The sequence below is a fragment of the Ciconia boyciana genome, chromosome 2 (genome assembly GCF_034638445.1).
Source record: "Ciconia boyciana chromosome 2, ASM3463844v1, whole genome shotgun sequence".
Lineage (NCBI taxonomy): Eukaryota > Metazoa > Chordata > Aves > Ciconiiformes > Ciconiidae > Ciconia > Ciconia boyciana.
This window is the reverse complement of record NC_132935.1, coordinates 112,907,445-112,920,101: the sequence shown is the minus strand read 5'-3', so window position 1 is coordinate 112,920,101 and position 12,657 is coordinate 112,907,445. Positions and strand designations below refer to the sequence as shown.

Sequence of the window (12,657 nt, the reverse complement as noted above, 5' to 3'; positions counted from 1 at the left end):
TTGAAATAGTGGGGAAAAACCACCATTTTATTTTCCTGTGGATAATTCTGAAATACACACATCACAAAAGAGGCTTCCTCTGACAGCATAAAGAGGAATGCTAGCTATTTGCTTTGGAAAGAGGAGTAGCAAATCCAATCTTATACTAAACTCTTTGCTTTCATACTCAGCATACACTTTATAAGGAAGGGAAAAGAATTGCTAAGCTGTGCAATCAGCAGAGTGGAGAGTAGAGGAAGCTGATACTCTGTAGGCCGCCACAAAGCAGATATTTCTGTTAAGAGAGTTAGGCAAATATTATAAATTATAGTATACTATTTCAAGCTTACTTCTTGTAACAGGAGTTTGAAATTGTACTCACAATTCTGCAAGTGTTTGTAGCAAAGTCCTGTTCTGTGGATCTTTCTTCAGGTGATCCACTACAGCTTGAACTATAATTGTGTTGTTGTAGAGATCTCCAGGCCACTCTTTTATCAGGGTTGCAAACCCCTAAAAGTATAAGAGATTGTAACAGAAATAGAAAGAACTGCCTAAGGAACATTTCAAAACATCAAAGCTTCAGCTAAGCCTCTGAGATGATACCTGCTGTGCTTCACCTCTAAGCCACTTTTACAGACATGCCCACAGACATGCACAGTGCAGAACACAGATTTTCCTTCTTAGGGCAATTTTATTAAGATTCATGAAGCTGGGTCTCTTTCAGGTGCTGTATGCTTTGTGAAGCACCTCAACCACTTGTGCTATATTAAACAAACTAAAAATAATAGTATTTACAATAAGTAACCAATCTCACAGTATTTGCATGCTCTGAAGAACATTCTACCTATTCTTTTAATATCTAAACCAAAATTCATCTTTTTAATCTTTTCACTATTGTTAAATTTTCCATTGAAAATCTGTTTGAATACAACAGAGAATTTGCTATCAGAATTCCACATTGCTCAGGGTGTTTTGCTGGCCATAGCTTTTACATGTGGACGTGTCAGGCTGCAGTACCTCATAGTCACTCTCCAAAAACTCATGCAGGACCATTTCATAGATCAAAGGTTTCAAAACTGGATCCCGTCTGGGCAAGTAACGACTAATTGCCTATAGGAACAAAGAGAACAAAGCGTCAGAAGGGGAATGACATGTAACATCCTGGTACACTGACGATAGAAAAAAGAATTGTTGTGAAACAAAAAAACAAAGCTACGTGCAAAACTTGGCTCTTGGTAAACACTGGAAGCACTGTATATTCATATTTGTAAGCAGTATCCTAAAGTTATTTACTTTAGGATTGCACACATTGGAATCGTATTACTTATCTGAAATAATTTTCATTAGAAAGATAGTGGTAAAATACTGCTCAGAATGGGAGTATCAGCCATTGCACTTAGAGAAGTCTGAATATTTACTGCTAGTCATTTAGAAATAAAACCCACAAAAGACCTCTCAGAAGAAAGTTTTCAAAATCCATTTTGTCCAGTCTTGGTCTTATATCTTGTAAAAAGGTATAAGCATTCATTAGCTGAAAAATGTGTACTTTTGATTTATGACTTACTGTGAGGTCACTACATTTTATGAAGAGTTCTGTTTTGCCAGCTATTTTTACATACCCAAATGAAAATTAATTTGAGAATACATCTCTCCACGGAAAGGGTGAAGGCGTGAGATCTGTTGCTCTATAGGAGGTGTTAAGGAACTGCATTCTGGCAGGCAGGAGACGAGAACCTGCCAGAACGAATCAGCTCATACCCTGGAATTTCAGCACAGCATCTTATTAGCACTATTATTCCATGCAACTAGAGGCCAAGGTTATTACTGCCTGCCAAAATAAACCCTACTGCTGTCAGCTGTCTTGGGACTTTGGGGTTTGCAGCTGAAGGCCCAACACTGACGAAATTCCTCCAAACACTCAGAGATGTTGCCTGTTGCCCACTAATGGCACATGGTGCAGTAGCATTTTGTTACTGAAGTTGCATGAACAAAGCAGGAGAAATAACATCTCACTACACCATTTTTTGTCACAGTTTTACAGACAGCAATGACTATTCACAACAAATTATCCTAGTATTTAAATCAAAACAATTGCCCAAGTTACATATTTCATTAAAGTCCTCCATCTGTAGGTGAAAAAGGAGGTAAAAATAAATAAGACCAATAAAAATAGCATTGTTAATGACTTTGCAGACATTCAAAGTTCATTGCTCACAAGAGAACTCTTATCTCCCCATGCTGTTTGAGCTTGGCCAGTCTTTGAAACATGGCATGATGCCAACATCAGCTCCCACCGTCTGTCACAGAATTTAATAGCTAACTCAGGGCACAGTCTTGCCAGCTGCCCCAGGGCATCATATTCCTGACCCCCTCATAAAAAAGCCTCTTCCGACCATAAAGAAAGGAAGCCAGACATCAGCTGGAGACTTGAAGGTAGAGGACATTTCCAAGGGCTGTTTTCATACCCACTTTCTACCTTCCTGCCACTTCCTAAATGAACAGCCTTGCCCGACAGGCTTTGCTGCAGCTCTTGGCTGTGGTTCGGTCTCACAGCGAGCTGCGGAGTGGTGCAGCTGCCTTGTTTCGTGGGGGCCAGGCTGGAAATCTCTCCTGCCCCAAGTCCCACTGCTTTGAAGGAAAAGCGCAATCACCTCCTGCAGTTTGGCCCCTGTGCTCAGCAAAGATTCAGAATCATCCAAGTTATTTTTAAGCCTAGGCACAAAGGTGAACTCAGACCTGTCCTGGAGGTTACAAACTCTTCCTATTTTATTTTTAAGCAGTAGTTAAGGAGCAAGGTCAGACAAAAACCTCCAGAATCAGGATGCCCTTTTATCAATTCCTGAACCACTTGGTGAAAGTGACTTTAAATAAAAAGAGGATACTATACACAGAAGTATCTTCTTCCTTTGTTTCTTCTTAAGACTTTTGATCAATATGTATAAGGACGAGGTATACACAAGAAAGTCCATATAAAAGTTGACATGAGATAGCCTAAAACATCTCACCAATAAGCCCAAACCACAATTATTTATTCCTCAGAGGATACTGATGAGATGAAAGAGGCTGTCTGGATAATGCTGCTCTATGCTATGCCCACCACAGTCAGGCAAAGTCTTTCATGTGTCCTCTAGCCAACATTTGGTCATTAAAGCATTGCTGCTGCTAGCTGATGATCCTGCACCCCTGCTGAAAGTCACTGCTGTCACAGCAGAGTCAACAGAATGGAGCATATCCCTCATGCCACAACAGCCAGCACTCGCAGAGTTTGACATCTTCCTCCAAATCCACCTTCCTCATCTGTTTGAACTGAGACATTGGATCCTACACTGAAGTAACTCAAGCACAAGCATGTAACTCCATCAAGCCACTGCTGCTGGAGGAAGAGAGGACCAGATCGTTGCAAAGCTCTAAAATCTTGAAACTGCCATAACAAGGTTTGCTAGAGGACATTCACTGAAGACAGTAGAGACATCAAGATACCAAAATGCAGCTTCTGGTAGCCAAATAGGACCTTTTAGTACAGAGCACTCAAAAACCACCTAAACCCACAAGCAAACAAACAACACACACATCCCACAGGCTTTGACATTGGGGTATCACTAATTAGTCCCTCTGCAGGAAGGGAAGTTTAAACCTTTAGTTTTACTGCCACTTTAGTTATTGGCAAATCGTTTTACATCGGAAACGTCAGATTTCAGGCAACCGCTTATATGCAGTGCAAATTCTTTAAAAAATTCCCTTTTGAAGTACACTTTGTCTCCAAATCTCAAATAGAGTCTTGTCATCAGGGCTTAAAGCTGTTATAGCCCAGTTACACTATTGTGTTTAATACCTGCTGGTTGGGTAAATAGGTAAAAATTCCAAATAGCATACAAGTGACCCCAACCATCTCAAGAACCGCTTCATTTAGATCTGGCTTAACTTAGTTCATCCTTTACGATATTCAGGTATCTTTAGGAACTTGGGAAAAGTTATATATGATTGAAATAGTAAAATAAGAAAGGAAACTTCTAGAACTGCAGCTTGAAGCTGAATAATGTAACGGACTACACCTTATATTTTTCTAAGTCTGCTTTCAAGGGGCTGAAAACAAGCAACTGTTTAGAAAGGCAGTAATTTAGCAGAGATGTTTTTGCAGCAAACCTGCAAATATTTTTGTATTTTACAGTCTGCTGGATGACATAAGTGGAGACAAGAAAAACATCCATTCCAGACACTTGCATCCAAAAAACAAAATAAACCCAAAAGGACCAAGAAGCAGTGTATCAAAATTTCACCTGTACCTGCACTCAATTCCTTTATTGGATTGAAATAAAGAGACAGAAACATGAGATTTCATCTTCCAAGGTGGCAGAGAGTGCACCAAAACACTAAGAACTCATACAAAAGGCAAGACTGTTCTCGCACTGTCGTGGCTCTAAAACAAAAGCCAGACATTCCTGAAAACTGTAATGCTGAAACACTTTCACTCTTTGAACAGAATTAAACAGCTCAAAACCAGCAAGGGACTGCATGCTGTGAGATCTTAATAATATGTCCTTTTTGGCTCATTGAGTTTGAATAGGAAGACATAAAATTCAGAAATAAATGTACACGCATTACCAAAGGGAGTGTGCGTAATGTTTTCTACTGATTTGGCAGTGACAGTGCTATAGTCTTATGTCCCAGGCAATTTATTAACTGAGAATCTCACATTAAACATGTACCATTATGGTAGCTGGCTTTGCGACCAGGGAAAACACAAGACAGGGCAGACTGCTCCTCTTTCTTGCCACCACTTCTAGCACACAGTATAGGTTTTCCCTGTTGCTTTGCAATTTAACGATTCTTTGACACTTAAAGCTGTGGCTCTGTTGCAAGTTACTTGGATTTTCAGGAAAGGCTGGCACCCACAGAGGCTATTTTCCTTAAGAGTTGGGGTAGGACTTTTCAGGACATACTGGAAGGGAGTGAAAAATAAATGGGAAAGATGTATTTAACCGTGAGCACCTTTGAAAGTAAAGGCCTTGGGGGTGGGTCTTTTACTTGTGGGCTGTCAACAAGTTAAAAATAGGTGGCCAAGTACCTGGATGTGCTATGCCTTCAACATTGTTTTCAGGCTTGTTAATATATACACATCAATCTGAATGACAACTGTACAACTAGAGGTCTGGGGCAGGAATTTCGAGGGCAGTGTTGTATCCTGCTACCACACTGCTGTCATTAAATGTGATCCTTTAGATACTTGGTCAAAACACGCAGGAAATATAGCATACCAATTACTTGAGTTCAGAGATACAAATTAACTTACCTTAAGCTGACCTATTTCTTTAAACTTGTAAACTTCAAATTCCCAAAGTTCTGTGTTTTTGCCAAGAATTTTCTGGCACTTACTGGAAGGAAGATGAAAGGGGAGAAAACAAAAGTAGGTACACAGAATAACACAAATGTGACAGCACTACTGCAAGGATTCCTTTCTCCTTTCTTTTCCCTATCAAGACACTTTCAAAGGCCACTTACTTTGGCAACCATTGCTTCAAGCACAGTATGCCAGGTATTCCTCCCTTCAGATCTTACTATTTCTTTGCATCCAAGAGGACTTGATTGCTTACTATGCATTCACTCTTATTGATTAGGGCCATATTAGCTTTATGAGTGAAATTCTTAAATCTCAGCTGAGTAAAACTGAACACTTAAAAAGATAAGCTTACACATACATATATACATGAAAACAAAAATCTTAGGTAATTTCTGATCCTTACTTTGGATACCCAGATTTGACATTGTTGTTTACACCCACATAACCACAAATTATTTTCTGATGGTCTTACAATGTAATGACACACTAATAAACTTAAGATTATCAACATCCAAAGAAAACCTCAATTTTGAAAACCTAGTGTGACTGAAAAAATTAAGGCTTACTTTTAAAAATATATATGTCTCAATTCTAATTAAAGTTTAGAAAGACTACAGTAACTTTTGGGTCACTACAAGCATGAAAATATAGGGTGCAGTAACACATCTGTATGCTTTGAATCTTCAGAAGCTCCAGAACACACAGAAAAATCAACATCACAAAATACTTCAGAATCAGTAATTTGCTTTCGCTTTTTCCTCACACAGATACACTTTAGCCAGCAAAAAAAATCTTTAATATGTTACCGAGCAGCCAGGTCATATTCTCCTTTCTCCACTAGGTGATTTATATAGGCTAAGCCAATATCCTACAGGAATAAAAATAAGGAATTGGTTATAAAAGTTTGGAAGTCAAATACTTGACTGCCACAATAACCATCATTCCAGCTGTATGCACCGTTGTTAGGTCAAGCACCAGGCCCTAAGTGGATACCTCCAGTTCTCCTTTAGATGTATGACCCACAGACCAGTCAACACAAAATACTTGCCTAGACCACTCACAGGTTCAAATTAAGATGCTTGTTTAAATAATTCTCATAACGACATTGACACTGGGAAGACTGTGCCACCCCTACATATTAAGGATTGTTCAAAACACATAGATGATCAGTCAGTGCCTGCAGTAGTTATCTCAAAAATAAAACCACCAGCCATCATATGAGACACCTTCTTTGTCAACACAAAGTTTGCAGAGGGGAAAAACACTGACTGAGAATATAAATCCTAGTGCTGCTCCATCAGGTAAAGGAATTACTGATAATTTAGCAAAATTATTACATATTATTACATACTAAATTCCCCTCTCAAGCGTTTATCACACAGTTCAACTGTAAAATTATTTTGGGAGGCATTTAATATATTAAAATTTTGGTGAAACAATCATGCCTTCTGCTGTAATCCCAATGCTGGTTCCAAGGTCAACGCAGCCCAGTGTACCCACTGCATAACTTAAGAATCATATCACTAAAAGCACATTGTTTGCAGCCAAAAAGAGGGTTATACAATGGGGGGAAAAAAAAAAAGTCCTTGTTTCTTACAAAAAACCCCATTTAGGTCTTCTGAGGTACAACACAAAATTTTTGATCAAAATCAAGGACAGTACTGAGCAAACAGAATATGAACTGAGGTACCTAAAAACTTAAATTGTTCAATCTACTACAAAGTTTTTTTTTTTAAAAAACCAAAACCTCATGCACATACACCAGATTTTAGGATTTCATTCCACTATAGGAACCACCTTTGTACTTTCAACTTTATCATTCTCAAGAATGAAGATTTGTGGCACTCTCTTTCTCCTGTGGGCCAGCTCCCCAGGGAGCAGAGAAGACAGTATAAGGAAAGAAGCCATACATCTGTGGTTGTTTAGGACCCTTGCATTCTACCCAAGAGGTGCAGAGGGGCAGTGATCATTACTGCAACCTAAAAAATCCCCAAGACCACCAGACTTGTCAAGTGGTGTCAGTGTGGTATAATTGGTCTGATTGCTGCTGGGCAGTAAGAGCATGAGTTGTTTTAAATCCCTGTACCACTAATCCTTCACTTAGAGCTTGATGTCAACATTTTTTCCCCTCAACACATTCCATGGGTTTTGCATTAGAGACCAAACACTCAACAGCTCTGCTTGTATATACCCACACTGAATTTCATCCTAGTGGAGCAAATTTTTGCAAACCAAGAGAAAAGCTTCCTCCCCCCCTTTATTGTATTGCCAGGACCTCCTTTAAGAATTCTTTACATCTTTTGCAAGGGTCACAGAGCAGCTAAATCATACAAACTCTGTGATAGGTGACGGCATGCCGTTAGGTCTTGATTCAACTTCTGGACTAGACAAGAAGAAAAGAATTTTTAAGACTTACTGATATACAGTGTGCATATTATAGCAGTAACCTGGCTAAAAATTAAACACGTCTTCTAACACTTTGTACTTAAATACAAACTTCCATTTAAAGAAGCAGCAGTATTAATGAAATACCAATGTGTTCACACTGAGGTCAATTTAAACAAACAAAAAAAGAGCTAGAATTAGCGACGCTTTTGTGGCTGTTACCTTACCCCCCCTTTTGTCTTAAACATCAATATCCTTTGCCACTCTGTGAAGGGACTATAAACATGGGAAATAACTATACAGGAGTAAAGGAGCTTAACTATGTAATATAATGAGAATTGCAAAGCAGCATGAGAAAGCTAGATGTGAAACTGCAACTGAATTTCGATAGCATTTAAAAGTTCTTCCAATCACACCTTTCAAACTCCTGCCAAAACCCTGTCACATGCACGAGATAGAAGTTAATACATCACACACAGCCCGCCCCCAATCTCTAATATTGTAATACTGTTACTTGAAACAACAGCAAATTTAATACAAAAGCAAAAAAAGCCCCATCAGCAGTCAGAGAAGTGCAATTCTCTTCTTTTTAATGTCAATAGCACCTTCATAAAATCCAGATCCTTTCGTGTTTCACACACTAACATTCCTGTTCTGCAGCCAAAACCAGAAAATCGAATGCTAGTTGGAGTATGCCTAACAGCTATTGTCTGGTGCAATACAGATAAATACTGGAATGTATTTGTAGCATCTCACAGCATTCTAAAAGAAATCAGATATTTTGTTTTGAAAAGAAGTTTTGAGACTTACCAAAATCTTGTGCTTTTTTATGGTTTTCTGACTTATCTCAGCTGCCATCAAAGCTTCCTATATTCAAAAAGTAGAAAAAAGAGATACTAGCCAAATACACAAACTTTCAATACAGAAAGCTCTAGAACTGCATAAATCAACTATTTTTCAGAGCAGGGTGTTTGAAGCACTAGAATTTTTAATGCCATGGTTGGATGAACAGCTTTGAATTCATACTCAAACAAAAGCAGTCAACCAAAGAGAAAACTATTTTTGTTTCCATCTGGGTTCACTCCACATTACTATATTAGAATCAAATCGCAAGATTACAACGAAACAGGCAATGCAATCGCATTGGATCATTTTCAAATGAGAACCCTTCACTACCAAAACCTGTGAAAAAAAATCATCAGGAAAGGGGGTGGGGGAAGGTTACCTTTCACTTCCCCAGCCCAAAATTCTTCTCCAGTCAGACTGATTTATATTTAAGTGTCATTTGCCATTCTTCTACTTCTTTCAAATGTACAGAAACAAAGCTGGCACTTTTACAAACAAAATGAAACCTTTAACATACATCATAACACACAAGCTATCTACTACCTTGAATGGCTTTCACAAAGGCACACACACAGCTGTCACTTGCAAATTACTGGAGTCTTCAGGGACCAAATGCTGTGATTTACATAAACTGAAAAACTGCACTCATCATATGAGTTTGCTATTCAGATGCAAAAGCATCCACAAGGATTTAAACAAATGTGCATGAGGAATATAATGATTGCATTAACAAAAGGAATACGTGCTGAATGGCTTTCCCACATTTATTTTTTTCTTATAATGGGCTTCCAACAAATAACACGTAAATAAGAATTTGCAAGTTACTTTATGCATTGTAACAAGTGTTCCAAGTCATTAACTGCAGGACATCAGAATCCAGATATTGTCTGGATAGATACTGTTGGTATTGTCTGTAAGAATTTATTATTATTGTTTTAGGTGTTCAGACATACATGCTTAAAACACACCAGTATTTATGCAACCAAATACTGAGCTGCTTTTTTCCAAGGGAGCTGTATACCTTTGTTTTTAAATATTGGCTCTGCTTTTTTGTAACACCACTTTCAGCACCAATACCTACAGTTCGAGCCCGTATTATTTTACTTTTAAAAGCTTCAACACTGAAGGTAAGTAACGCAGAGCAATGCACAGTACCCTACCACAACCTTTTCATTCTATAGTGGAAGCGATACAGAATGGGAAAAATCTAGTATCACCCACCAAGTCCGTTTCCATTCCCTCTTTAGTTGGGATAGATCTAGAAAAATATCCATGTAGCTCATTAGTTAACTGTTCTGCTGCTTTAAAACCAAAAACCAGCTTCAATAATTTTCAGTGACAGCTAATACATTTCGTATCTGATGCTGAGAGCAGTATTCACAGCATCTAATTCAGCTACCTCACCTGGGTGCAATTCAGATGAGTTGTTGTTTCAGTAGGAAGACTAACTCTCCAGAGAGATGGGGAGATGTATAGTCAACTCCTACCCTTTACAAGCATTTAGTCAATGACTGTAGGAACAGAAAGTATCCAATCCAAACGACCTAGCAAAGTTCATCATACCACCCCAATTTCCAAACCAGGAAAGCCCGAAGGAAAGAATGTTGTAAAAATTACTTCGTATTTCTTCTTTTCAAGAAGCCAGTCAATATGGTCATCTTGGTCCCGCTCTTTAGCCACAACCACATCTCTTGGACTGATGATATAAAAAAGTGATTCACCTTCCGAATACTCTGCAAATGCATACACAGTTTTATTATTATTATATTTTCCTTAAGTAAAGCTCTGCTTTTTAGTACACCCTTGAGGGGAATTTAAAAAGAGGAGATGCAAGGAAGACAGCAAGGCTACTCCTGCAGAACATGCTTGTTTGGGAAGCTGTGTTATCCAATAAATTAAAACTGGTTTAAATGGCAAAATACCTTTCAAAAAAAATCACTACAGCTTATTGCAAATTCTGATTCATCCACTATGTGTAAACTTTATGATGGTTTAGAACACATTATTATACTTTTAGAGGACTATTACACTACATAGCCTGCAATAAACTTATCCTCCCCATCAAGGTCAAGGCCATCAAAAGCATAAATGATAGATGCCATAACCCCTGGGGACATAGCACATCATTACAGCAATGCATTTGCAATGCTATAAGTTAAGGTTATATGTATAATGCATTTGCTTATACCATAAGCCTTTATTTTTGAGTAAGCTCAAAGTAAAAATGTACTTAAAGGCAAAATCAAACACAGAAGATGACTGTTCAGAATAGTTATTATTTCCACAGAACCCATGAAGAAACAACATCAATATTTTGTAGGTACAGGAAAGCAAACCATCCCCCATCCTTTATCTGTACCTATACACGCATACAAATCCACACCTGAACTGATAAGCAATTAACAAAATAATGCTTGTTTTAAAGCCATCCAAAAAATTTAGACTTGTCAGATTAACTAGAATATTCATTAAGCATAAAAGTACAACTGTGGGCATCAATGTTCTGCTTAGGGACAGGTATAAAGAAATCCCAATTCTATTGATAGCAGCAGAGATGTTTTGGAGATCAGGGGGAGATATACTACATTTCTAGTGGCTTAAGGGCATTGATGTACACAAAGAGGCCTGCCAAGCCTATGATTTGAAGCATGCTGCCAGAGAAGATGCTTAAAAATCAGATTCATGGATTTTAAAAGCCAGAAGGAATGTTTCTTTATAAAACAGGCTATATAATCTTCACCAAGGAATTCTGCATCAGCTTTGCCATGCATCTTTCTGAACTACAACACATATATCAGAAAACCATCCCATCTTATTTAAAAGACTGGTATATATTGTGCCAGGGCTTAATCTCCCTGCCTGTTACATAATTAAACCTAGCTTCTAAGCTGAACTTGCCAAACTCCAGTTTCTATTAATTACATTTTACCATTCTGGGGTCTGTTATACACCAACAGCTTTGTCAGTTACAGGGAAGCTAAATATCAGTGTGACCCTTTTAAGTTGATCCAGGTGCATCTTACTGTTGAAATGACATTTATTCAATCTGTCTCTAAAGCAGCTTTTCCAGACACTGTATCACTCATTTCACTGTTCCTGAAGCCCTTTGTGTCCAAAGAGACACAAGAGCTCCTACGGATCACGTGTTGAATACACCTCTATCAAAGATACTGCCTTCCATGATACTGGACATTACATGAGATCTATATTTCTGCCTTCCCAGTATGTCTGACTTAATAGATGGCATTACAAATCATGATGTTTAAATATGCACATTTGTTTTCTTTCCTGTGACTGGTTCTTGTGGATTTCCACTTTACACTTCAGTGTCATAAGCAGTTATAGACAGTTATTCAAGGCAATGACATAAAAATGAAAAAGGAGGCTAAGTCCTCCCAAATCAAGTCTTTTTTAACCAAGTTATGAAAATAAAACAAAACAATATTAAGAACACCTACCTAAATGATAATCTCTACATTCATTTTCCTGAAATCCTCGTACTGTTAGTGCATCAGAAGAGATCTCTTCACAGGACTCAGGTAGGGGTTGTACAATATCCAGTCTAGGTCTTGCACAACATTCCACTTCCTAGAAAAACGCAAACATCTTAGTTGCATCCTACACGATTTACCTTAGCAATGCCCACTGACAGTAATCTACAAACAAGGCTAAAATTCAACAGCTGCAAACATTCCCAATGGTCCAGTACTTTGCATTGGGTACTCAGTTGTGAACCGTACAAGTTCCAGTTGCAAAGCTGTGCTCCACAGAGTAGCTGTAATTGCATCTGAAACACAAAGGGAAGGTATTCCTACTCTTGGATTGCTTCCCTGGAATGCAGAGAAGGAGGTTTAGACAAGACACAGGTCTAGTCCTTCCCCTGAGTTTGCTCACTATTTTTCTGCTCTTGGTCACAGTTGTTTTCAGGGTTATCACAGATGATCATCAACCACTGCATTCAACAAGCAACAGAAAAACTTAAGACACATTCTCAGCTGGGCTCAGGCCCCAAAGGACAGAGCTCTATGAATGAATGATATTCTGGTACCAAGATCGACTTGAGTTTTTTTAGCTGGTGTTTTAAGTTTGCACTTTTAAGCATCCAGCAG

At 38.4% G+C, this 12,657-nt stretch overlaps 1 protein-coding gene across 2 annotated transcripts in view; it reads right to left on the bottom strand.

The window, feature by feature from the left end:
* The window catches only part of VPS41 (VPS41 subunit of HOPS complex), a 119,801-nt gene that overhangs the window by 26,588 nt on the left and 80,556 nt on the right, over positions 1-12,657 (bottom strand). For both annotated transcript variants that reach the window (XM_072853580.1, XM_072853581.1), the window contains 7 exons: positions 12,007-12,136; positions 10,166-10,281; positions 8,513-8,569; positions 6,124-6,185; positions 5,270-5,351; positions 997-1,089; positions 362-489 (listed from right to left, as the gene is read on the bottom strand). In XM_072853580.1, the coding sequence (XP_072709681.1) occupies positions 362-489; positions 997-1,089; positions 5,270-5,351; positions 6,124-6,185; positions 8,513-8,569; positions 10,166-10,281; positions 12,007-12,136 (668 nt within the window). The remainder of the gene's footprint in view (positions 1-361; positions 490-996; positions 1,090-5,269; positions 5,352-6,123; positions 6,186-8,512; positions 8,570-10,165; positions 10,282-12,006; positions 12,137-12,657) is intronic.